The sequence below is a fragment of the Aquarana catesbeiana genome, linkage group LG04 (assembly GCF_042186555.1).
Source record: "Aquarana catesbeiana isolate 2022-GZ linkage group LG04, ASM4218655v1, whole genome shotgun sequence".
In the NCBI taxonomy this organism is placed as follows: Eukaryota; Metazoa; Chordata; class Amphibia; order Anura; family Ranidae; genus Aquarana; species Aquarana catesbeiana.
The window spans coordinates 316,764,966-316,789,674 of NC_133327.1; the positions used below are offsets into that span (position 1 = coordinate 316,764,966).

The 24,709-nt window shown below is 43.5% G+C and overlaps 1 protein-coding gene across 1 annotated transcript in view; it reads left to right on the forward strand.

Annotated features, from left to right (window-relative positions):
* MEI4 (meiotic double-stranded break formation protein 4) overlaps nucleotides 1-22,327 on the forward strand; it is a 364,267-nt gene extending 341,940 nt beyond the window's left edge. The window contains exon 4 of the mRNA XM_073626838.1: nucleotides 22,079-22,327. Coding sequence (XP_073482939.1) covers nucleotides 22,079-22,327 — 249 coding nt within the window. The remainder of the gene's footprint in view (nucleotides 1-22,078) is intronic.
* The last annotated feature ends 2,382 nt before the right edge of the window (nucleotides 22,328-24,709 follow it).

Genomic DNA, 24,709 nt, shown 5'->3' on the forward strand with positions numbered 1-24,709 from the left:
CCTTCGCCTTTGTCAACATCACAGAGACTTTCTCCTGCGTTCCCGTTGAAGACTTGCTCAGCTGACGTTCCTTCTGGCTCCTGATCCTGCTTGCTGTACTACTACGTTTATCTCTGGCTCTCTGACATTTGCTTGGCTGACTACCCGATCCGGTTACTGAACTCTGGCTTGTTTTGACTACGCTCTCTCTGTTTACCTTAATATTATTAAACAAGTGTGATTTAACTTTACTTCTGTCTCGGTCTGATTCATGGTTCCTGACAGTAGGCGAAGGCCATGAATTTCAAAAGATACAGTCAATCCACTTTTTGGTAATATTTTTTCCAGATTGGATGAGCAAGATCACCGCATGGATCAGTTTGCCATAGCATTACAAACGTTCCTGAGTCGCACGGCTCACCTGGAAACTCCCACTGTGGCTGCTCCAGTACAACCTGAGTTGCAGGCTGTCCCTGTTGCTGCGCCAGTCTCTGTGCAGGCACGCACCTCGAGTATTACCTCTATAAGAGGTATGTCTGGTTCCGCTCCACTTCCAGCGAATTGGGGGCGATCCAGTTCAATGCAGAGGGTTTCTCAACCAGGTTGAGATTTACTTTGAGATGCTGCCCCAGGCGTTTCCCACAGACAGAAGCAAAGTATGTTTTGTGATATCTTTGCTTTCTGAGAGAGCCTTGGCCTGGGCAAACCCTCTATGGGAGGCGCAAAAACTGTTGTCTTGAGTTACCTTGACTTTGTGGCCTCCTTTAAAAGGGTATTTGACATTCCCGCACGCCCTGCTTCTGCTGCCAAGTGCCTCACGTCCATCAGAGTACGGGAGCTGTTGCCGACTACGCCATTGAATTACGTACTCTGGCAGCAGAGGTTGCTTGGAACAATGAGGCCCTCATGGCTGCTTTTTCTCATGGTCTCTCGGATTCCATCAAGGATGAGATAGCAGCCCGAGATATACCCACTGAGCTGGAGAGGTTGATCACGTTTGCCATCCCCATTGACTCCAGACTCAGAGAAAGACTCTTTTTTAAGGAGCACTTGCGGAAGCCTCCTGTACGTTTGCCTCCGCTTTGCAGTCCCACCTGTGCCTGCCTCACCTCCCATGCCTCCTGGTAACAAGACAGTCAGTAAAGATGAACCCATGCACTTTGGCTTCATGCGTCTCTCTGCGGATGAGAGAGCCTTTAGGAGGAGGGAGAGATTGTGCCTTTATTGTGGCCAGGCAGGTTACTTTTTGAAGTCTTGTCCTACCCATCCAGGGAACGCCTGAACCTTGAGGCCCTGTCATGGACAGACCTTAGGTGGCGTTGTTTCATCTCCAGTTATCCAGAAGGATAAGCCCCTGGTTTTGGTCACCCTTTCTTGGGCTGAGTCGTCAATCGAGATACAGGCTCTAATCGACTCTGGGGCTGCAGGCCTGTTCATTGATGCTGCCTTTGTATCACAGCACTCGATTCCACTGTAGCTGCGTGACACTCCACTTGCCATTAAGTCTCTTGACGGGAGACCTCTACAGCCTGCCGACGTGACTCATGAGACCGTTCCATTGTCCATGGCCGTAGGGGCTCTTCACCATGAGATAATCCAATTCCAAGTTATTTCCTCACCTAGGTTTCCGCTGGTTATTGGTTATCCTTGGTTACAGAGGCACAACCCCTCCTCTGTGCTGAGGTTCTCTCCTGGTCACCACAATGCAGTGAGACATGCTTCCAGAAGGTAGCCAAGGTCCTGTGCACCTCTTCACTCTCCTCCCTGCCCGAGGAGTACTGCGATTTTAGCGATGTCTTTGACAAAGGTCAAGCCAGTAGTTTGCCTCCACACCGGCTTTATGATTGTGCAATTGACCTTCAATCTGGTGCCATACCTCCTCGTGGCCGGGTTTACCCTTTGTCAGTCTTGGGGGATAAGGCCATGGAGGAGTATGTTGCAGATGCACTTTCTCGAGGTTTCATATCTTCGTCTCTTGCTGGTGCTGGTTTCTTCTTTGTGAAAAAGAAGAGCGGTGAACTGAGACCTTGTATTGATTATAGAGGTCTCAATCATCTCACGATTAAGAATGCCTACCTGATTCCGTTGATTACAGAGTTATTTGATCGCCTCAAGGGAGCAATGGTTTTAAGAAGCTTGATTTGAGAGGGGCATACAATCTTGCGGATTAAGGAGGGCGACGAGTGGAAAACTGCATTTAATACCAGAGCAGGCCATTATGAGTACCTCGTAATGCCTTTTGGCCTTTGTAACGCCCCGGCAGTTTTCCAGGAATTTATTGACGATGTCCTCCGAGATTTGTTGCAGTTATGTGTGGTGGTTTATCTCGATGATATCCTCATATTTTCCTTTCTGGAGAGCCACCACACAGATGTCTGTCATGTGCTTCAGAAACGAAGAGAAAACAATCTCTATTGTAAACTGGAGAAGTGCGAGTTCCATCATGAACAGATTCAATTCCTGAGCTATGTCATTTCCACTGCTGGTTTTTTGATGGACCCAGAGAAACTTTCGGCAGTCCTACAGTGGCCCCAACCCGTGGGTTTACGTCCTCTGCAGCGTTTCCTGGGGTTTGCCAACTATTATCGGAAGTTTATTCATAACTTCTCGTCTCTGGTCAAGCCCCTGACTGATATGACCAGAAAGGACGGTAACCCACAGTGTTGGTCTCCGGAGTTAAGGCCTTTGAGAATCTCAAGGCTGCCTTTGTTTCTGCTCCTGTGTTGGCACATCCTGATTCTATGTTGACTTTTATCCTAGAAGTTGATGCTTCTGAGACTGGAGTTGGCGCCCTTCTGTCTCAACATCCTGACTCTGAGAGCGCTATGCATCCGTGTGGCTACTTTTCCAAGAAATTGTCACCTGTAGAGTGCAATTACGAGATTGGTGACAGAGAGCTGTTGACGATCATTTTATCCTTGAAAGAATGGAGACATCTCTTTGAAGGTCCCACTGTGCCGGTTCTCATTCTTACTGACCATAAGAATCTAGCTTTCTTGTCTGAGGCTAAGCACCTCTCTCCCAGAAGGGCGCAATGGGCTCTTTTCTTGTTGAGTTTTAATTATATTGTCTCATTCTTACCCAGTACTAAGAATGTAAGGGCTGACGCCTTGTCACGACAATTTTCCTCCACTTCCAAGATGGAGTCGGTTCCGGTTCCTGTGATTCCTCCTGATCGTATCCTGGCTACGGTTCACACCAGTCTTACTTCTCCTTTGTGTGACAAAATTCTTGCTGCTCGGATCCATGCTCCTCCTGAGAAACCTTGTGACTGCTGCTTTGTCCCAGAGAGTCTGCGTACTGCCGTGCTCCAGACTTAACATTCTCCCAAGGCAGCTGGCCACCCTGGGAAGAATCAACTGGTTTGGGTCATTTCCCAACAATTCTGGTGGCCTAGTCTACGGGCTGATGTAACTGCCTTCGTAGCTGCCTGTTCCATGTCTGCTCAGAGTAAGATTCCACAACACCTTCCAGTGGGCCTCCTACAACCTATACCCAATGGAGAGAGGCCCTGGACCCACCTGTCTATGGATTTCGTTGTGGAGTTACCCAACTCCCAAGGCAACACTGTTATCCTTATGGTGGTTGACCGGTTCTCAAAGATGTGTCATTGTATTCCACTTAAGAAGCTGCCCACTTCTAAGGAACTGGCTTCCATTTTTGCTCGGGAGATCTTCCATTTACATGGACTACCCTAGGTGATCATCTCAGACAGGGGTAGTCAGTTTGTCTCCCGGTTCTGGCGAGCCTTTTGTGAACAGTTGGGAATTCATCTTGCTTTCTCCTCTGCATATCACCCGCAGTCTAATGGGGCCGCAGAATGAGCCAATCAGTCCCTGGAGCAATTCTTACATTGCTATATTTCTGACCATCATAACAACTGGTTAGACCTATTACCGTGGGCAGCGTTTGCTCACAACAGTGCCTTGAATTCTGCTTTCCGATTGTCCCCGTTTATGGTGAATTATAGCTTCCAACATTCCATGTTGCCTGACTCATTTGTTCTGCAGAGTATTCCCGCGTTAGAGGAGCATCTCCGTGGTCTTCATTCCACTTGGGCACAAGTTCAGGAGGCTTTGCAACATGCTAACGATAGGTACAGACTCTATGCTGACCGCAGACGCCTGCCTGCCTGCACCTTCCTACCAGGTTGGGGACAGAGTCTGGCTGTCATTTCGCAACCTCCGACTTCGTGTTCCTTCTTTGAAGTTCGCACCTTGTTTTTTTGGGCCTTTCCATATCCTTCGCAGGATTAACCCAGTGGCTTATGCGTTGGACCTCCTAGTATGCGCATATCTAATGTGTTTCATATCTCCTTATTGAAACCTTTGGTCTGCAACCACTTTACCACCTCGGTGCCACGTCCTCACCCTATACCCTATACTAATTTATTACATTGTTTAACTCTGATGCTGCAATATTATTATCAATTTTCAATTTTTTATTTTTTCTGTGTAAACTCACTGTACTTTTTCTGTATTGTTAGGTTTAGACTGTTTAGTCAGAACTTGCTATCTTCAGATTCCCTCCTGACGAAGCGGTTTCACCCGCGAAACTAGTCGAGGAATATTTCTGAGATTAATTGTCTTACTGTAAACTCATGACCCTATTGTCTTTGTTATTTTATTTATTTTTTATTGTGCTTCAACGTATTACCTATGATTTCTCCTTTACATCAATAAAATTGATTACATTTTTATATTATTGATATATTCTCTATATTGTTCTGTGTACTGTACCGTAATAGTCCAATACGCCCCCCATTTTCTTGGTCGCCTGACTGGGGATCAGGCTCCCAATTTTGTCTAATTATTCATTCCTGGATGATGGTACATGTAACCTTGCTTACCTCATCATTTTACTATAGAGGCCACACTATTAATCTCACCCTATACAGGTTGAGAACCATGAGGAGTATGAAGTACAATGCATTATTGACTCCTGTAAGTTCCGTGGGCGCATACAGTACCTGGTGCATTGGAAGGGGTATGGTCCGGAGGAACGCTCTTGGGTCTCATCCTCAGACGTACATACCCTGTCCTCCTCCATGATTTCCATAGATGTTTTCCCCTCAAGCCCGGTGGTCCTCCGAGGGGGAGGGGTCATTGAGGAGGGGGTACTGTCAGAGCTGGGCTCAGCCCTTCCTTCTCTGAGCTGGCTGCTCAGTTGTCGGCTAATTGCCAGCTCTCATCTCTCTCCACAGTTACCCAGCTGTTGTTGATTCTGCTCGTCAGTCCTGCCTACTTAAAGTCATCCAGCTCACTTGATCTCTGCCTTTGCCAACATCACAGAGACTTTCTCCTGCGTTCCAGTTGAAGACTCGGCTGACATTCCTTCTGGCTCCAGATCCTGCTTGCTGTGCTACTACGTTTATCTCTGGCTCTCTGACATTTGCTTGGCTGACTACCCGATCCGGTTACTGAACTCGGGCTTGTTTTGACTACGCTCTCTCTGTTTACCTTATTATTATTAAACAAGTGTGATTTAACTTTACTTCTGTCTCGGTCTGATTCATGGTTCCTGACACTTGGACCTGTATTAGCACCCCGCCAGGAAAAACTTTAGGTAATGTAGGCATGACCAAAAGTCCTGGGTCCCGGGGTCCAGCCCTGCAAAGAGAGACGTTACAGGCAAAACCTCGTGCTTTGTTTACAAGGCCCGGATACCATCCACCTTGGCCGCAGTGGCACTTTGGATGGATCCAGTCTATGGAGGCTGTTTAAATCCAGCAAGGATCCCTCCAGTGGAGCTCTTCAGAGCACATCTTCACTTGTGACCAACACCTTAGACACTGGGAAAAAAACTGAGGTGTTCCCGGTATGGGAGGGGTTATATGGGAGGCAACTTCCTGTTTAGGGTGTCCCAGTGTCCATCACCTAAAGGTGGCCTATAACCCACATAGTAATTACTGTGGTGCTTTGTGTCCCATGATGTACGATAAAGAAATATAAATATTAAAGGATATACCAAAGGCCCTAGCAAATTCAAACTTATACTTATAAGTTTATGCGCCAACGAGGCTCTATTATTTTTATCAGACCCACTCATCTCTATACCCAACCTTCTTTCCAAACTTAACACATTTCACAATCTTTCTGGTTTGGGGATTAACATAAACAAATTTTCGGCCTTATTAACTTCTCTCCTATCATGATTTCCTTATTGCAAAAAAAATTCTCATTTATATGGTGTTCCCATTCATTCAGATATCTCGGCATCCACATCACATCCTCTCATAACTCACTGTATAAAACTAACTACCCCCTCATCACCCATATAAGCTCCCTACTTAAATTATGGTCTTCTTACCACATTTCCTTCCTTGGAAGAATCTGTGCTATTAAAATAACAATTCTTCCCAAACATCTCTATTATTTTCAAGCTCTCCCTATTAATATTCCCAAAACCAGAATAGAAGCTCTTCAAAAAGAGATTAATAGATTCATTTGGTCAGATAAAAAACCTAGATGTAGCTATTCTCTCATGCATGGACCACAAATTAAAGGCGGACTTGGCCTTCCAAACATCTGGCACTACTTCCTTGTGGCTAGACTTACACAGCTAGCCAAGTGGTTTGCCCCTATTCATAACATCCCCTGGAAAACCGTTGAGCCTATCTCAATTTCCCCACTACATTTACAAGGCATTTTATGGTCTGGTTTAATCTCTCACTGCAAACTCTTCAAACTAAACACAATAGTAGCTCATTCTCAGGAGACCCTAGATTTACACAGGCCTACAAGATAACAGCTCAATTTCACTATGGCTAAACAACAACCTGACCACACTAAGATCCTTAGTTATCAATATGAAATTCCTCCCTTTACCCCTCTCCAATCTAAATATAAATTTCCTTCCTCAGAGTTCTCTCGCTACCTCCAAATTAAAAACTTATATGCAGATCATTATTCATTATCCATCCAATTCCAAAAACATTATTTGAACACGTATGTATAAACTCTATGGATACCTCAACAATTTTACTATGCCTGAAAAGTCTCGACCAATGATACACTGGGAAGCTGATTCGAAATGCTCCTTTACCATTGAGACATGGAATACAATGACAAATAACCTTCACAAAAGTAACTGAGCAATTTCACTCAGAGAAACCCCGGTGAAGCTATTTTCCAGATGGTATATGACGCCTACAAAAATATACTCCTACTACCCTGCAGCCGCTCAAAATTGTTTCAGGGGATGTTCTAAACAAGGAACTTTTTTACACATCTATTGGAGCTGTAAATATCTTGAACCAATATGGCAGGCTGCAGTTAGTAGAATTGAGAAGGCATCAAACCAAAATATTGCCCTTTCACCACAAATATGCCTTCTGTATGCTACTATACCAAATATACCTTCATCCTGCAATAGATTGCTCCACTCATTTTTCAGCTCTATTCAATGGATGATTGCTAGAGATGGGCCGAACAGACCCCTGTTCGGTTCGCACCAGAACTTTCAAACACCGTGAAAGTTCAGACCCGAATAACGAACCCCATTAAAGTCAATGGGACCTGAACGTCAAAAATCAAAAGTGTCCATTTTGAAGGCTTATATGCAAGTAATTTGGCATACAATGGTTATAGGGGTCCGGGTCCTGCCCTGGGGGACATGTATCAATAAAAAAAAAAAGTTTGTGAAAACATAATTTTTAAATGAGCAGTGATATTTTTTATTATTAAAGTGAAAGCATAAAAATGAAAAACTCCTTCCAATATGGTGCCTGGGGGGTCTCCTTAGTCTACCTGTAAAGTGGAAGATCTGTACCATGTCTAGAATCTGTTGCAGAAATAATTGCATTTATAAAGCCAAAAAAAAAGACATTTTCCCTGCAAGCTGCCTTTATTTTGCTCAGCAACAGCTGCGGAGCCAGTGTGTATGATGAGGCCACAATGTAGTGCACTGGGAAGAAGATTAGAGATTTTTTGGATACATTCTGGTGTCACTTTGGCTTTGGATAGAAGTACCGGGTGCGTAAAAATTTGTCTTTGGGTGTCGGGGGCACCTTCCCACTGTAACCCTATAGAGGTACTCTTGATGGAAGCAAGAATTGGCCTTGCTGTAAAAAAAATGCAATGATATGCACCTGTCAAACAGGTGCTGAAAAACTGGTCTTTGGGTGTTAATTGTGCCCATGAAACCTATACCAAAAACTCTTCCAGATGAAATAATTGAACACCCTCAAAGCTAGGCAGTCTCGAAGTCCCGCAGAGATTCCACATCCCAAAAAGACCTAATCAGTGACATCAGCATCAGGGGCTTCATAGCTGGTAATCCAGGACTGATTCATTTTTATAAAAGTCAAACGGTCCATGGAGTCTATGGACAGACATGTTCTATGATCAGTAACGAAACCTCCTGCAGCACTGAATGCCCATTCTGAAAGCACGCTGGATGCAAGGCAGCCCAACAACTCAATAGCATACCGGGCAAGTTTTGGTCAGTGGTCTATTCTCATGATGACCCAGTAAGTCAGCGCATCGTCAGCTGGAAAGCTCTTCACCTCTGTTTTGGCCCCGAGATAATCGTCCACCATGTGATGCAGACACTGCCGATGGGATGTGGAAGCTGACAGCCCTGGGCGGTGAGGACTAAAAAAATTCCGAAATGCCTCACTTAGGCGGATGCCTTCTCAAACGCTCCTCTCTTGACCAACAAAAGACTCAAAACAACATTTTCCACGACACTGTAACCTACTGGAGTCAGGAAAAAATATTCAATAAAATCCTCTTTATAGTGTCCGCAAGAGATTTTATCTTCTGCACTCTCTGTGGGGACGGGATGAGTCCTTCCCCTTATATTGGTGGTGAAGGAGGGTTGCCAACCAGTAATTATCCTTCTTCTTTATGCCACGTATTCCTCTGTCCTTTTGCAGGCTTTGAAGCATGAGCTTGCCCATGTGCCTCAAATTTTCCGAGGCTTGAGAAGCAGACTCCTTGGGGTCACTCAGGATGACAGCATCTGGAACGTCCTCCTTCCAGCCATGTACTACTCCCAAGGGTCCTGGGGTTGGAAAGCCATCGCTTACAGATTGGCGCATGTCTTCCTCTTCTTCGAAGCCTATGAAAGTGCCAGAATCCTTCTCCTCATCCTCCTCCTTTCTCTCCTCTTGTGTGTTCTGTGACATAGGAACGATGGTGTCTGGATAAAGTGGGCCTTGAGAGGAACGGAAGTCCTCCTCCAGTGCCCTGTCCATAATGCCATGCAGAGTCTGCTCCAGCAGGAACACAACAGTGATTTTGTCACTGATGCATGCACTGTCATGGCTCACCATCCTTGTGGCCTCCTCAAATGGTGACAGTGCATGCATCCTTAATGATCATCCATTGGTGTGGGGAAAAAAGCAAAGGCGGCCTGAGCCTGTCGTCGTGCCATACTGGCACAGGTACTCGTTGACGGCCCTCTGCTGCATGTATAGCTGCTGCAGCTTTCCCAAAGTTGAGTTCCACCTGGTGGGCATGTCGCAAATCAGGCGGTTTACGGGCAGGTGGAATTCCCGCTGAATTTCAGCCAACCGAGCGCTGGCTGTGTATGACCACCTGAAATGGCTACAAACTCTTCTGCCCTGCTTTAGTACATTTTGCAACCCTGGGTATGTACTTGGGAAACTCTGCACCACCAAATTGAGGACATGTGCCAGACATGGCACATGTGTCAACTTTCCCTGTCTAAGGGCGGACAGGAGGTTTGAGCCATTATCGGACACCACCATTCCTGGCTCCAGCTAGCGTGGTGTAAACTACCTCTGAGCCTGTCCCTGCAGAGCTGCAAAAATCTCTGCTCCGATGTGGTTCCTGTCACTTAAACACACCAGCTGAAGCACTGCATGGCACCTTTTAGCCTGACTCTGGTAATAGCCCTTTGAACGCTTAGGGGGTACCTGATGTTCATAGGACAATTCTGCAGAGGATGGCATGGAGGTGGCGGAGGAGGAGGAGGGGGTATAGCTCACATGTCTGGCATCATCACCACCAGCTGTATGGAGACGTGGGGGCACAACAAGCTCCAGCACCGAGCCCTGCCCTGTATCCTTTCAAGTTGGAAGCAGCATTACCCAGTGTGCTGTGAACGAAATATATCATCCCTGCTTGCTGGACCACATGTCAGCAGTAAGGTGGATTTTACGGCTGACTGCCTTGCCCAACGATGCCAGAACATTCCCTTCCACGTGATGGTAAAGAGATGGAACAACCTTACGTGAAAAGTAGTAGCGACTGGGAACCTGCCATTGTGGTACAGCACATTGTGCAAATTCATGGAAGGGGGCAGAATCCACCAGGCTGAAAGGCAGAAGTTGGAGAGCCAACAGCTTTGACAAGCTTGCATTCAGGTGCTGGGCATGTGGGTGGCAGGGACTGTATTTTCTTTTCCGCTGCAGCAGATGGGGCAGAAAAATTTGCCGGCTACAGTCTACAGTTGGTGGTGTGCTGCTGGCAGATGTGCTTCTAGGACCCGGGACACCCCTTGCTATACCATCATCCCTGTCAGTGGAGGCTGCTGAGAGGTAATGACTCAGTATCGCAGGGGCAGACTGAAGTGGGTATGGAGGAGGGACAGATTTGTGCCCCTTTTTTGTGGCTTTTAGGTGCTGTTGCCAACGGGCTGAGTGGTTGGACATTAAATGCCTTGTTAAGCATGTGGTACCAAAATGGTTGGTGTTTTTGCCACGTTTTATGTGCCTGAGACACAGTTTGCAGATGGCAACAGTGTGATCTGCTGCAGATGTGCTGAAAAGGCCCAGACAGCTAAGCTTTGGGGAGTGGCCCGGGTGATAACAGCTGCAGAATGTCATGGAATAGGGTGGCTGCTCTCTGCTCTTTCTTGATGTCGGCCTCCTTGGAGTTGTGTTGCCTCACCTTCAGTTTCCTCCTCTGCTCTATCTGGCACCCAAGTCACATCAGTAACCTCATTATCATCATCTCCATCTTCATCATTACCACTGGTGACAACTTGGCAATACGCTGCGGCTTGAGGAACATGAATGCCAATTTGTCTACCAGTGTTCCTCCCTCTCCCTAGGCTCATGTTCCTGTCATCCTCAACCTCAGAACCAACATCTGAATCCAGTAATGGCTTGGCATTATCAAGGAGCAATTGGCTGACTCCTCAATGGCTGATGTTGGGGCTATGGCAGAAATTTATGTGGACAAGGAGGCAGGTTTATCTACTCTGGCAACTGCAGGGGACTGCCTACTTGTCTCTGCTTGCTTTACAGAGGATAAGTAAGATGAGGAAGGTTTAGTAAGCCAGTCCACTACCTCCTCTGCATGCTGTGGCTGGATAGCACGGGCAAACTCACTAAACAGAGGAAATGATGCCCTGCCTGAGGAGTGACCTCCACGTCCACCTTTGCCTGTGGACACATTTGTTGCTGGCCCCCTTACAGTGCCAAGGTAACGTCTGCCTCTCCTTGTTGTCCTCCCAGACATTATTGGGAGGGTGGTGGTGCTTATAGCCAATTGTAAAGAAGAATTTGAAATCTGTATGTAGATGCACTTTAATCAATGTAAAGAGGTGTTTGGTGCACTTTGAGTACTCACAAGACATAGAAACACTTCACGGATACACTATAATATACGGCAATATAATGCGCCAAACAAACAGTGACACACAGAACTATATGGCGTTAAACTGGCAGTAAGGCACACAAACTATATGGCATTAAACTGGCAGTAACGCACACAGAACTATATGGCGTTAAACTAGCAGTAACGCACACAGAAGTAAATGGCGTTAAACTGACAGTAACGCACAAAACAATATGGTGTTAAACTAGCAATAACGCACACAGAAGTATATGGCGTTAACCTGGCAGTAACGCACACATATGTAAATGGCGTTAAACTGGCAGTAATGCACACAGAACTATATGGTGTTAAACTGGCAGTAATGCACGCAAAACGATATGGCGTTAAACTGGCAGTAACGCACACAGAAGTAAATGGCGTTAAACTGGCAGTAACGCACACAGAAGTATATGGCGTTAACCTGGCAGTAACGCACACAGAAGTATATGGCGTTAACCTGGCAGTAACGCACACAGAACTATATGGCGTTAAACTGGCAGTAATGCATGCAAAACTATATGGTGTTAAACTGGCAGTAACACAAAAGTATATGTCGTTAAACTGGCAGTAACGCACACAGAAGTAAATGGCGTTAAACTGGCAGTAACGCACACAAAATGATATGACATTAAACTGGCAGTAACGCACACAGAATTAAATGGTGTTAAACTGGTAGTAACGCACACAAAATGATATGGCGTTAAACTGGCAGTAACACACACAGAAGTAAATGGCGTTAAACTGGCAGTAATGCTAGCAAAACTATATGCCGTTAAACTGTCAGTAATGCACACAGAAGTAAATGGCGTTAAACTGGCAGTAACACACACAAAACGATATGTCGTTAAACTGACAGTAACGCACAGAGAAGTAAATGGCATTAAACTGACAGTAACGCACAGAGAAGTAAATGGCGTTAAACTGGCAGTAACGCACAGAGAAGTAAATGGCGTTAAACTGGCAGTAATGCATAGAGAAGTAAATGGCGTTAAACTGGCAGTAACGCACACAGAAATAAATGGCGTTAAACTGGCAGTAACGCACAGAGAAGTAAATGGCGTTAAACTGGCAGTAACGCATAGAGAAGTAAATGGCGTTAAACTGGCAGTAACGCACACAGAAGTAAATGGTGTTAAACTGGCAGTAGCGCAATCAAATTGACGGTGTTCACTGTATCACTACACTGTATCTGAACTGTCCCTACTTTAGCTATACACTAATGTAAAGATTACTGACATGGTCTCACTACAGTGAAACTATCTGAGCTGTCCCTACACTACACTAATGTTTGTATGAATGACACGGTCTCACTACACTACAGTGAAACTATCTGAGCTGTCCCTACTCTAGCTGCACACTATGCAAAGCTGAATGATGGTCCTCCTCACTACACTCAGAAATGTCAGATGGGAGCTTTTCATTGTATTTTCCGATCGTGTGTATGCCCCATCTGACTTTTTCCATCAAAAATTCAGATGGACTTAGATAGAGAACATGTTCTAAATTTTTCCAACGGAACTAATTACTATCGGGAAACCCGCTCGTCTGTATGCTGTTCCGACGTACCAAAAATGACCCATACTCTGAAGCAAGTACGAGATGGAAGCGCTCTGTCTGGTAAAACTAGCATTCGTAATGGAGATAGCACATTCCTCACGCTGCAAATTCTGTGATCTTTTAATGCAGCGCATTCTTTTGTGCTTTATAATGTTAGAATAATGAAGTTGTTTTGCTGCTGATATTCACACAGAGTTCTCACAACTTCTCTGACTTATTTCTTTATTATTTCTCATGATCTCATGAATAATCTTTTATTTTTTTAAAGCCAGATCTCCATAATAATGTTTAGAATTATTTTTTATAGTCATCTTTTTTTATTATTTTTTATTTCATTAAGATCTCCTTTTTTTTGGATTATTGCAAAATTATTTTCTAGTGATCTCCATATTTTATTTTTTTTTTTGTGTGTCAAGTTACCACACTAACATTATTATCTTGTATAACCTCGAGGAGGCTGGTTGGTGTCCCTTGTTAATTTGACATTGTCTTTTTGAAATTTACCTGCCTACTCACAAACTGTCCTATTTTTAGAAAAACACATAGGCAAGTATTTTCAGAAAATAAAATATCCATTTATTCTGGGTAACAAAATAAAGAGGAAGGCAACGCTGGAGAAACTTTGCAAAGCCTTTTGGCCCCCAGGGCACACATCAAGTCTGTGGGAAAAAAAATTGTTATCTTGAGGAGTCCATATAATTTGGAGCCCAATCTGGTCCAGGACTCCCAGAGATCAGGACCAGCAGCAGATGACATATATGTCCCCAGGCTGTGGTACTACACCAGCCTGCGCCTTCTGTCAGACCAGACTGAACCCAGGCCATCACTTTCTTCTCTTCCCTGCAGCCTTCCCTGCACCCTTCCCTGCAGCCTTCCTTGGAGGCTGTGGCTTTGGTGGTTGACTTGTGGCAGGAGGAGGAGGATGGGCAAGCTCATATATGTGGCTGTTCTCTGTCAGCTGGCCCCTCAACCCCTTCTGAAGGGCCTCACCAAAAATTCCCTCACAGAGTAAGTGTTGGCCCTCCAATTTCATCAATCTTATGGCTAGATAGCTGCCATAGGCCTCTTCAGCGTCGGGGGGGCTTCTGAGGATATTTCTTGTGTCACTAATGAGGCCAAGTGCTGCCTCCTCCGTCATCGTCCCCTTCCTGGGCCTTTTTGTTGTAAGGAGGAGGGGAGGCACCTGGGATTGGGTGAGGCTCCTACTGGGGCCAGCCACCTCCTCGCTGCCACTGGGCCCACCCACCTCCTAGCTGACACTGGGCACGGCCACCTTCTGGCTGTCACTGGGCACGGTCTCCTCCTGCCTGTCACTTTCCAGACCCTCTTCCTGGCTGAGCTCATCCTGTGTATAAAAAAGGACATAGTTTTAGTTTTTGCTTCATCGATCACACACAATTTTTAGTTCATGACTTGCAAATTGAATGTTAATAAATAGAAAAGACTATCATTCTGACCCCATCATTTTTCATTCTTGTCCCAAACATTTTTGGCCACTGCTGTCTATTGATATGTAAATTTCTTTGTTTTAAATCATGAATTAGCTATCAATTATAACATCTAGTTAACATCATTAATATTAGGACAATACATATGTCTAAAAATAATATACCTGGCTCCAGCTGGGCGCATCCACTTCTTCCAGGATGGAAGGCCCAGGTTGTTCCTCGTCAGCCTCTGCTGGGGTTGAGGGAAAGGTGGAGGGAAGTCTGCAGAGAAGGGTAGAAAGTGATTCCCTGGCTTCAGTCTGGTCATTCAGAAACTGCAGTTTGTTGAAGTACCACAGCCTGGGTACATACACTTGCGCTGCTGCTGCTCCTGATCTGAGTGATTTCTGGATCTTATTATGCTCCTTCTTATACATGTTCCTCAAGATCCCAATTTTCTTTTCCAAGAACTGGATGGTTGCATCGGGGACCCGGGTCTTCACAAGTTCCAGAATTTTCTTCAGCATTGACCTTCTAGCTTGTTTATTATAATATAAGCTGTGTTTCACCTCCCGCAAATTCCTCATCTCCCTGTACCTGTCTATGAAACTGGCCATGAATTCTGGGTCCTTAAAGTTATTCATATTTTCTGTAAGACAATACACAAAACAAAAACACTAATGTCAGCCTAAACTCTCATAATCTTATCCCAATATAGGCCTCAATCTTGAAGCAGTATAGGCCACTAATGGGCCAAGTTTAAATTTTACCTTCGTTTAATACACTCGCCACTTCCGTTCCGCCCTCCTCCGCACATAGATCGTACGTACGACACATGCGTGTTAGCTTGATATACACTGCACATGCATGAAACTCCGCCCGCATCGCCCGCCCCTGACGTTCTTTCTAGAATATTCCCTGTTCCTTCTCATTCGGCGTGCAGTAGGAGCGACATGGCGGAGACAGAGCAGGTGTCTGTTAATTCTAGTAACGAGGAGGGGGAAAGCCAGAAACGTCCCGATCCCGGAGGAGAAGATTTAAGGCCTCAAATATGGCCTTTATAGAGATGGTGGAGATGGTGGACATCTTGAGGAGGACCGATTATGATGGGAAGCATGGACCATACCTAAACCCAAATGTGAGAAAGGCCAAGATAATGACTAAAGTTGTGAAGAGTCTGCACAGGAATTTTGGGGTACGATGATCCAAGGAGCAATTGAGGAAACGCTGGTCAGTCCTGAAACTGAGGGAGCAGCATCAATATAGACGAATCAAGAGAGTGCTTCTAAAAAGTAAGTAGTTGTCTTGTGTTCCAATTATTATTATTACTTGCATGCTGCTCCATGTGCTTTTCTTTACTGTTGTACAGTTTAAAATGGCGACTTTCATGTTTGTGGGCACATTAATCGGTCGACCCAGAGGACACCACTCAGAGGACACCAGGAACCCCCCACCTGAGAAAGAAGGGGAACTCAGAACAACAACACACCCCGAGGATCTGGAGGAAGTTGGTGAGATTGTCACCACAACAGGTGAGTGTCTGACACCCCAGCTTCAGGTAATATATGTATGCCTGCATATTTCTAATACATGTTTTTACTCAATTTTTTAGGCGATGTGCTGGTTGTTGAAAAGCAAGCTGAACATTTCACAAGTGACAGTGCACAAAGGCTAATCAACGACATCATGGTGTGGAATAGTGGAATTGACATCATAAGGAAGAAACTCAATGCAATGGAACAACAAATGAAGAACATGATTGATGTGTTTGGGAGAATCTGAATTTCTTCCAAATGCCACCATTTTAACATTTGTTGGACTTTACAAAAACTTTTTTTTGACATTTTAAAAGCCAAATTTTGAAGATGCACACGGTGTGTCAACATGTGCTATCTGCCATCAGGGGATATCCATGTATGCGTTTTGTGGTTGCCACCCCTTCCTCGTAACTTTAGTAGGTGAGAGGAAGGGGTTGCACCCCCAAAACATGTCCATTGATCCCCCCATGATGGGAGATAGCACATGTTGACATTAGGCATGGGATCAGGAGGGAAATACCTATTTTGACTCCCAAATTGTGTGCATCTTCAAAATTTGGCTTTTACAGGGGTGATATCACCCCATCTGATGAAAGCAATATCAAGACATTTTTGACACTATAATGTCTGATATTGCCTTTGGTTTTTCTATGTTAAACTTTGTAAGTTCCAGAGTTGTGTATGTTATGTTTAGAATCATGCGCGTTTATACCAAAAAAAAAAAAAAATTGTAAAAAACTTGAGAAAAAAAAAATATTTTACGTCAAAATTTTATAACGCACATGTGAATGTGCACAGAGTAAAAAGTTTGCTAATCAACAATGTGTGACTTCTTCTTTCAATGCTGAATACCAGTTTTTGAAATAATTTTGTGTTTACAGTGACAATGGTGCTTATTTACTAAAGGAAAATCAACTTGGCACTACATGTGCACTAGGAGAACCTAGGAGACAGCCAAAAAGAAACACACGCAATAAAGAAAATTCTAGATTTTATCAGATATTATTTTCTTTTATTAAAAAAATATTTACACATTGTGTGGCATGCAATGGCCCCCTACCTGTAAAATAATTTAAATATTTCTCCTGAACTTCACGGGCGCTTTGGGGTGCCAAGCCAGGACAGCCAGTATCCAGGCCTGTCAGAGGATTTTCAGGAAGTGCGGCCTCGGGCCCAACTGAGGCTTTATAATTGTGGGCATTTTTTCCTAAAAAATTGTGCAATATGCAGCAGGATAAGATGATGTGGTTGATTTTGTTATGTGGAAAAGTATTAGTACTAGTACATGTGTATCGCTGTCAGAAACAAGCGGAACAGGCTGGCCATTATCCCGAATGCATTCTCAATGACTCTTCTGGCTCTGGCCAGCCGGTAGTTAAAAACCCTCCACTCCGGGGTGAGGGTCCTCTGGGGGAATGACCTCATCAGGTGCTCGCCCAGACCGAACGCTTCATCAGCAAGAAAGACGAACGGGAGTCCTTCAACATTGTCCGCATCAGGTGGCAATCCCCGGCCACCAGTCTGGAAACGTTGGTAAAACTCCGCCTGGGCGAAGACTCCTCCATCCTCCATCCGGCCATTCTTCCCCATGTCCACATAGAGGAACTCATATTGTACCGACACCCACCACCTCCATTAACACTATACTATTAAACCCCTTATAGTTATAATAGTAAGACCCCGAATGGGGTGGTGGCACGATGTGGAAGTGCTTCCCATCTATAGCCCCTCCACAGTTGGGGAAGTCCCAACGGTCGGCAAAATAGGAGGCCACAGTCTGCCATTCCTGTGGCGTTGAGGAAAACCGTGGAGTCAAAACAGAAAAAAATATATTAGTACTTTTCCACATAACATTGCAAGCAGATTAGACACAAACATTCTTGGCCAACATCAGTATAACAATTATTTTTAGGAGTATTTAAAGACAAAAATATAAGGCCCACTTATCAGATTACTTCCCCCCTCTGATGGCCTATTGTAAAAATTTTAGGGGGGAAGGGTTCGAGATGAGTTTGGGCCCCCCAAAAAAAGCCTATGGCATGCTGCCTGAATTTAAGGACAACAATAAAACATTTGTACACATTTTAGGGGGTGTTTGGGGTAAAGCACTACAATGGAGCTGACAAAATACATTGTTAAGTAACTAGGCTAGGTGTATATGGGCCCAGCATGCTAGGGAGGTTAGTGAAGGCAAATATGCATGAAGGAGCATTAAAAGATTACAGCATGCATGAGGACAAAGGGGACATTCACAGCATATTACAATCATGGTAATTAGGGAATGATGAAAGAAATACAATACATTAGCAAACATTAAATACAATAGAATGTGATGTTAAAGGAGAAAACTTACCTTAATATAGTCCTTCTGCAGGACCTGAATACTAGCAGAACAGGTCTCTGGGATAATGATTCCCAGAGCCTGGGGGGGAGATGCCTGTTGATAACTTGAGGTCCTGCAGGCTTCTCCCAGTATCACATCATGGCGACTAGCCTCTGCTCCGGAGTGATGGCTTGCCTCATGCAGGTATCCTGCAATTAATATTAGGGGTCAGCAAAGCCAACAGATGGTGAAAAACGGGGTCCGTCATCCTGAGAAAGTTCCTGAAATCATCAGGATTATTCTCCTGGATCTCACAAAGCAAAGGCATATGAGAGAATTGGTCACACTGGAGTAACCAATTCTTGGTCCATGAACTCCCCCCCCCCCTGTTCATGGACTGGGCTTGGGTCAAAGAATGAACCCCAACACCAAGTCCCCACACAGCAGGAACTCTACGATGAGTACATACCCGCAACATGGCTTCAAAACAGTTGGCTGGTCAGAACGAACTAACATAACGCACTGAAGAACAGCAAGGCCTGTGAAGAGCGAGCTGAAAATCAGAAAGGAGTGGACAAGAACACACTGAAAAAACAGATGCGAACTGTCTACATGCTCTGAAAAGCAGATACAAACCCACAAGCACAAACTGAAGAGCAGTAACGGACTGAAAAGCACGAAAGCTGAAAAGCACGAAAGCTGAAAAGCGCAAATCGTCTCTCACCAAACTTCTACTAACACGAGATAAACACGAGATTAGCAGAAGGAGCCCAAAGGGTGGCGTGCTAGCTATTGCACTTCCTTTTTCTAGTCCCATCCTACGTGTTGTACGTCACCGCGTTCTTGACGGTCGGACTTTGGTGTGACCGTGCAAGACCGCTTGAGCGGATTTCCGTCGGAGAAACCTTCAGAGTTTATTCCAATGACAAAACCGCTTGTGTGTACACGGCATTACACTATCTCTAGACTGACACTAAACTAATATTCTACCCAGCAAAATAGCACAATATAGCACACTAACTAACTAATAGCACTGAACAGAGCCCTGTCCTATCTCTCTCCATGCCAAAATCACACTGAAAATGGCTGCCATTGAAAGAATAATTTTATGCTGTGGGGTGGGAATGAGCCATGATTGGATAAAGTCATGATCACAGTGTCCAATCATAACTCTGACAGTGCTCTGAGCCCTGATTGGCTGAAGCTTTCACTGCTTCAACCAATCGGGGCTTGCAATGCACTGTTCAGCGCCGCAATGGGGGGCCAAACAAACGGTCGACCGACCTGTTTGTTCGACTGTTCTCCGAACGATCAAACAACGAAAGTTCAGCCCGAACTTATGCTCGGGCTGAACCGTTTGCACATCCCTGATGATTGCATTTAATTGGAGATCAAACAACCTTCTGTGGTCTCAGGTTTTGTCCAGGATGGAAATGCTAAAATTGTCTGAAAGAATTCACCATACTTTATACGATAGTATGCACATTTTCAACAAAAAATGGTTTTATTCGAATTTACCATGATTATTTACAAACATGAGATGCATCTTTAATGTAAAATCAATTACAATCACACCATTATTCTTATATTACTATCTGCTACATATCTTCTTTTAACACTACGATGTTTTCTTATCATATATGTTGTGCCTATAACACAATTTGAAATCCAAAGGAATTGATACCACTTATTGTATAACCAATGTACAACGTTGTATTACTGAATGATATCTCCTTCACTGTATTGAAAATTAACTTTTGATCTTCCAAATAAAAGCTTCTGCAAACAGGAAAATTTCCCCTTTATTACTTATCTGGGGACAACTGAAACCGTGGGTTTTTGATTTAATTTCACTTTCAATGATAATGGTATACAGGACAAATAGAGAGGATGATCTCCAATCTATCCAAAACTGAAAAAAAAAGTTTTGTCAGCCAGACATTACTTTAATGTCTGGGTGAGAATCTGCACAGCAACCTGGGGAAAAAGAACATTTGTGTAATGCTGATCTTTAGTTAGAGAAGCACGTATCTTTGGTGAGTTGCTAATAAAGGACATAGAGTATGGAGTACAGTGTGAACACTGATAAATGTGAAGATTGCACTTTGAAATTTATCACAAAACACTTTATTGAATTGAACTTTATAATTTTTTAATAGTGTAGCGCCCACCTACTTAGGTGTGTGCTAGATAGTTAGTGAGGGATAGAGTTAGGTGAAAATTTCAGGCATTACCTTGTTTGGTTTAAGCCTGGCTGGGTTTATTTTGGTGGGGAGGAATGACAGAGTAGAATTGGGGGTGTGACCACCTGCATTCTGTCAAAAGTGACGCCTTGTTTGACCAGTGAGAGGTGCTGGAGGACAGGTTGATTTGAAACAGGATGTAGTTAGTTGTATGGGTCACCCTGGGCCTATCATTAATTTGTATTGGCAGGGGCTTACAGGCCTATATAAACTGTGGGTCACATGCTCCAGGGGCGGGCTGATGGGAAGAGAACAGCAGAGGAAGACAGTATGTAGAAGCTGGTGCAGTTTAAGAACTCCCCCCCACGGGGAGAGGAACATGCCTTAACTGGAGGAGATAACTGTGGGAATCTGCAATTTCTAAAAAGGAGAGGCTACTATTACCAACCGAAGAAGAACTGGGAGAGGGCCCTTTTTTGGCAAACATGGATGGTCGCTCAAATGTACACGTGAGTGCAAACCCAGGGGAACAGTATTTCCAAAGACTGAGGGTGCTGAGGATCACCTGGGAGAAATCCTAACAGTCTGTCTAAGAACTCTATTCAGAGTATTGTTCTTAGGACTTAAATTGGAGATGCTGTGCGGTTGGGAAGTAGTAGTAAACAGGAGGGAGAAGATTTGCAGACCATTACAGGAACCAAGTTAAGAAGGCAGCTCATATTTCTGGAGGATTTATTCACATTCTTTCTGCCTTATTACAAATGGAAAGAATAAAGTTCATGTTATTTGTTCAAGACTGTCTGCGGTGTCATCAATGCAAGGGAGTGGGGGGTAATAGAATCACACTGGCGAAAAGGAACGAACTACCCAGCAGCTCCTACGGGGTTAGTGCGCTTCAATAGTATGAATGTTTTTTAATTAATTTTACTTGCACAAGTTCACTAGTATGAAAGCACTGATGGAGATTTGGAATTAATCTTTAGTATATTGAATCTTAGTGTTTTTTCAAATTTATTTTTACAGCTTCGCAATTAATTGTTTGATGCATCTTTTTTAACTTTTGTTTATGTGCATCTCAGCGCTGCTGATCTCTTCCAGCCTCATTGCAGCCACTTCCTGTCCATGTGCACACCTTTCATCAGTGGCTGCGCATTTTTGCTCAGAAGTGACTTCCTGAAGGTGCCATTGGTGGAACATGCTGGTTTAATGTGTGTAGCTATAGCCACTTTAGTTTCCATCTAAAACACTTGTAACATGGTGACAATGTAGAAAAACGTTTGTGAGGGAGTTGTCAACCCATAAGGAAAAGTGCCTAAACAAGGACCTTTATCGCATATCACCATTTACAGTAATTGAACGTTGCAGACTAAATAAGTCTAAAAAATGCTTTTGAAATTACATTAACATGTTCAAACTTACATGGAATTTTAGTTATTGAGTTTAGATCTCTTTTAAGTTGTCTAACTTATTTCTTTTTCTTCTTTTTACTTTATTGATACAGGGGCAGGAAAATTATGACATTACCAAGTATGAGAACATCTCATTGGTATGTTCCTTGTTGGAAAATCTTCTTCAGCAAATAAAGGAACAGGAAATACTGCATTCTGAAACCTTTAATGATGAAACAAAACTGGTTGTAAATAGCCTTTACCACATAGTACTCCAGATTTCTGATGGTTTTCCATTGCTAAGTATTATCCTGTGGAGGCTAACAACTCTATTTTCATGTAGAGGAACTGAAGACAGCTGATTTTTGTGTCCACCATTTGTTGGAAGAAGTTATTTATAAAAGTCGTATATTCTCTACTTTTAGATACTGTATTTGTGATATGATTTGTATTTATACACATTTGAAAAGCAGGATGTATTGTCTTTTTTTATATATGAGAAAACAAAATTTGATCTTTTTTTTCAAAATAATAAATGCATTTACAAACATACATGCCAAAAATGTGTAAAAACAGAACCTTATGCTTAAAAATTTTCAGCATTCCTATTTTTTTTAAACTGTCTTTTCTTTCTCAATTTGCTAACAAAATGTTTTCTGTAAAGCTGCCCATGGCTAGGCCAGTTCAGCAGGCAAGCTGAACATGTTAACATCAAAGGGTACTTCGTACCCCTACTCATTCATGCTTGGCAGACATCTAGGGGACCCCTTGCCTGCGCTTGCAATGCACAGTAAGCAGAAAACAACACGATTCCTAACACCGCATGATTCCATCTTTTACTGCGTGTGTAAGGCACAGTAAACAGAAAACCTCACATAATTAATCATTTTACTGTGCGTATAACATGCAGAAAGCCCCACATAATTCCTCCTTTGACTGTAATTTCTAACACCACATGATTCTACCTTTGACTGTGTGTGTAACACGCAGTAAACAGAAAACGACACATGATTCATTCTTTGAATGCACTTGTAATGCACAGTAAGCAGAAAACACAACATGATTCTGCCATTGACTGTTCCTGTAACACACAGTAAGCAGAAAATCACAAATGATTCCTCTTTTGCCTAGGCATTTAATGCACAGTAAACAGAAAACCCTGCATGATTCTTCCTTTTACTGTGTGTTACCTGCACAGTAAGCTGAAAAAAACACACAATTCAACATTGTAGTGTCTAACACAAAGTCTGCAGTATAATGCTCTGTATTCCATCTTGTAGTGTCTAAGGCTCCATTCACACTAGCGCGTTTTTTGATGCATTTTGCAGAAATGCATGGGAATTTTTTAACATGGGTTCCTATGGAACATGTTCACATCAATGCCTTTTTGTATCTCTGCGTTTTTGGAAAGGGTCGGGGACTTTTTTTCATGCAAAAAGCAGCGTTTTGCATGTAATGGATTTCAATGGACAAGCATCAAAAACGCAAGTGCACCGTTTTTGCAGCGTTTTTGCAGCGTTTTTGGTGCGTTTTTGGTGCGTTTTTGCCGTTTTTTTTTTTTGTAATTTTTTTTTAAGACTGTAAAAAAAAATGAAAAAAAAAAAAAAAAACGCAAAACGCAAATCGCAGCAAAAACGCTGCAAAAACGCTACAAAAACGCTGCTCAAAAACGTGCCAAGCATGAAAAAAAAACCTCCAAAAACGCTCAAAAGCAACATGCATAGGTGTGAATCGAGCCTAACACAAGGTCTGTTTATAATGCTCTGTATGGCATCTTGTAGTTCTAACACAAGATCGGCAGTATAATGCACTGTGGGGTTGATTTACTAAAACTGTGAAGTGCAAAATCTGGTGCAGCTGTGCATGGTAGCCAATCAGCTTCTAAATTCAGCTTGTTCAATTAAGCTTTGACAATTAAAACAACCTGGAAGCAAATTGGTTTCTTTGCAGCGCTACACTAGATTTTGCACTGCAGTTTTAGTAAATCAACCCCTCCCTGTATTACATCTTGTAGTTCTAATACAAGGTCAGCAGTATAATGCACTGCATCACATTTTGTAATGTCTAACACAAAGTCTGGAGTATAATGCACTGTATTACATCTTGTAGTGTGTATGACATGTGTTAGTGTAGGCACATGGCATGAGCAGCATTAAAGACTTACAATGCTCTATTTCTCAAAGCTCCAAGCCAAAAGGGTGGCTAGGAAGAATGGAGGTGCTTCTGCACAGTTTGCTGAAGGCTGGGAGAGATGGGGGGTGGGACTGGGTAGGTGAGGGGTGGGTTTAATGAAACCTAGGCTCGTTTACTCTAAGAAAGACCTACAACGGTTTCAGGAAGTGCATGATAGCTAAGTGGAAAATTCAGCTGAATAGACAAACTGTTTGTTAGTAAAGAATAGAAGGCAGCTAATTGTCTATGTCTAGCTTAGAAAGTTTAATCTGATAATCAGCTAGCCTGAAAATGCATCATTTTAAAGTTAAACAGATTTAACGTACTAATCATGGATAAAATTTCAATTTTGACTGGTATTCCACATTAAGAAAAAACTTAGATAAAGGAGTGGCTTTGGATATACAGTATCTCACAAAAGATATTACACCCCTCACATTTTTGTAAACAGTTTATTATAACTTTGACAACACTGAAGAAATTACACTTCGCTACAATGTAAAGTAGTGAGTGTACAGCTTGTATAACAGTGTGAATTTGTTGTCCCCTCAAAATAACTCAACACACAGCCG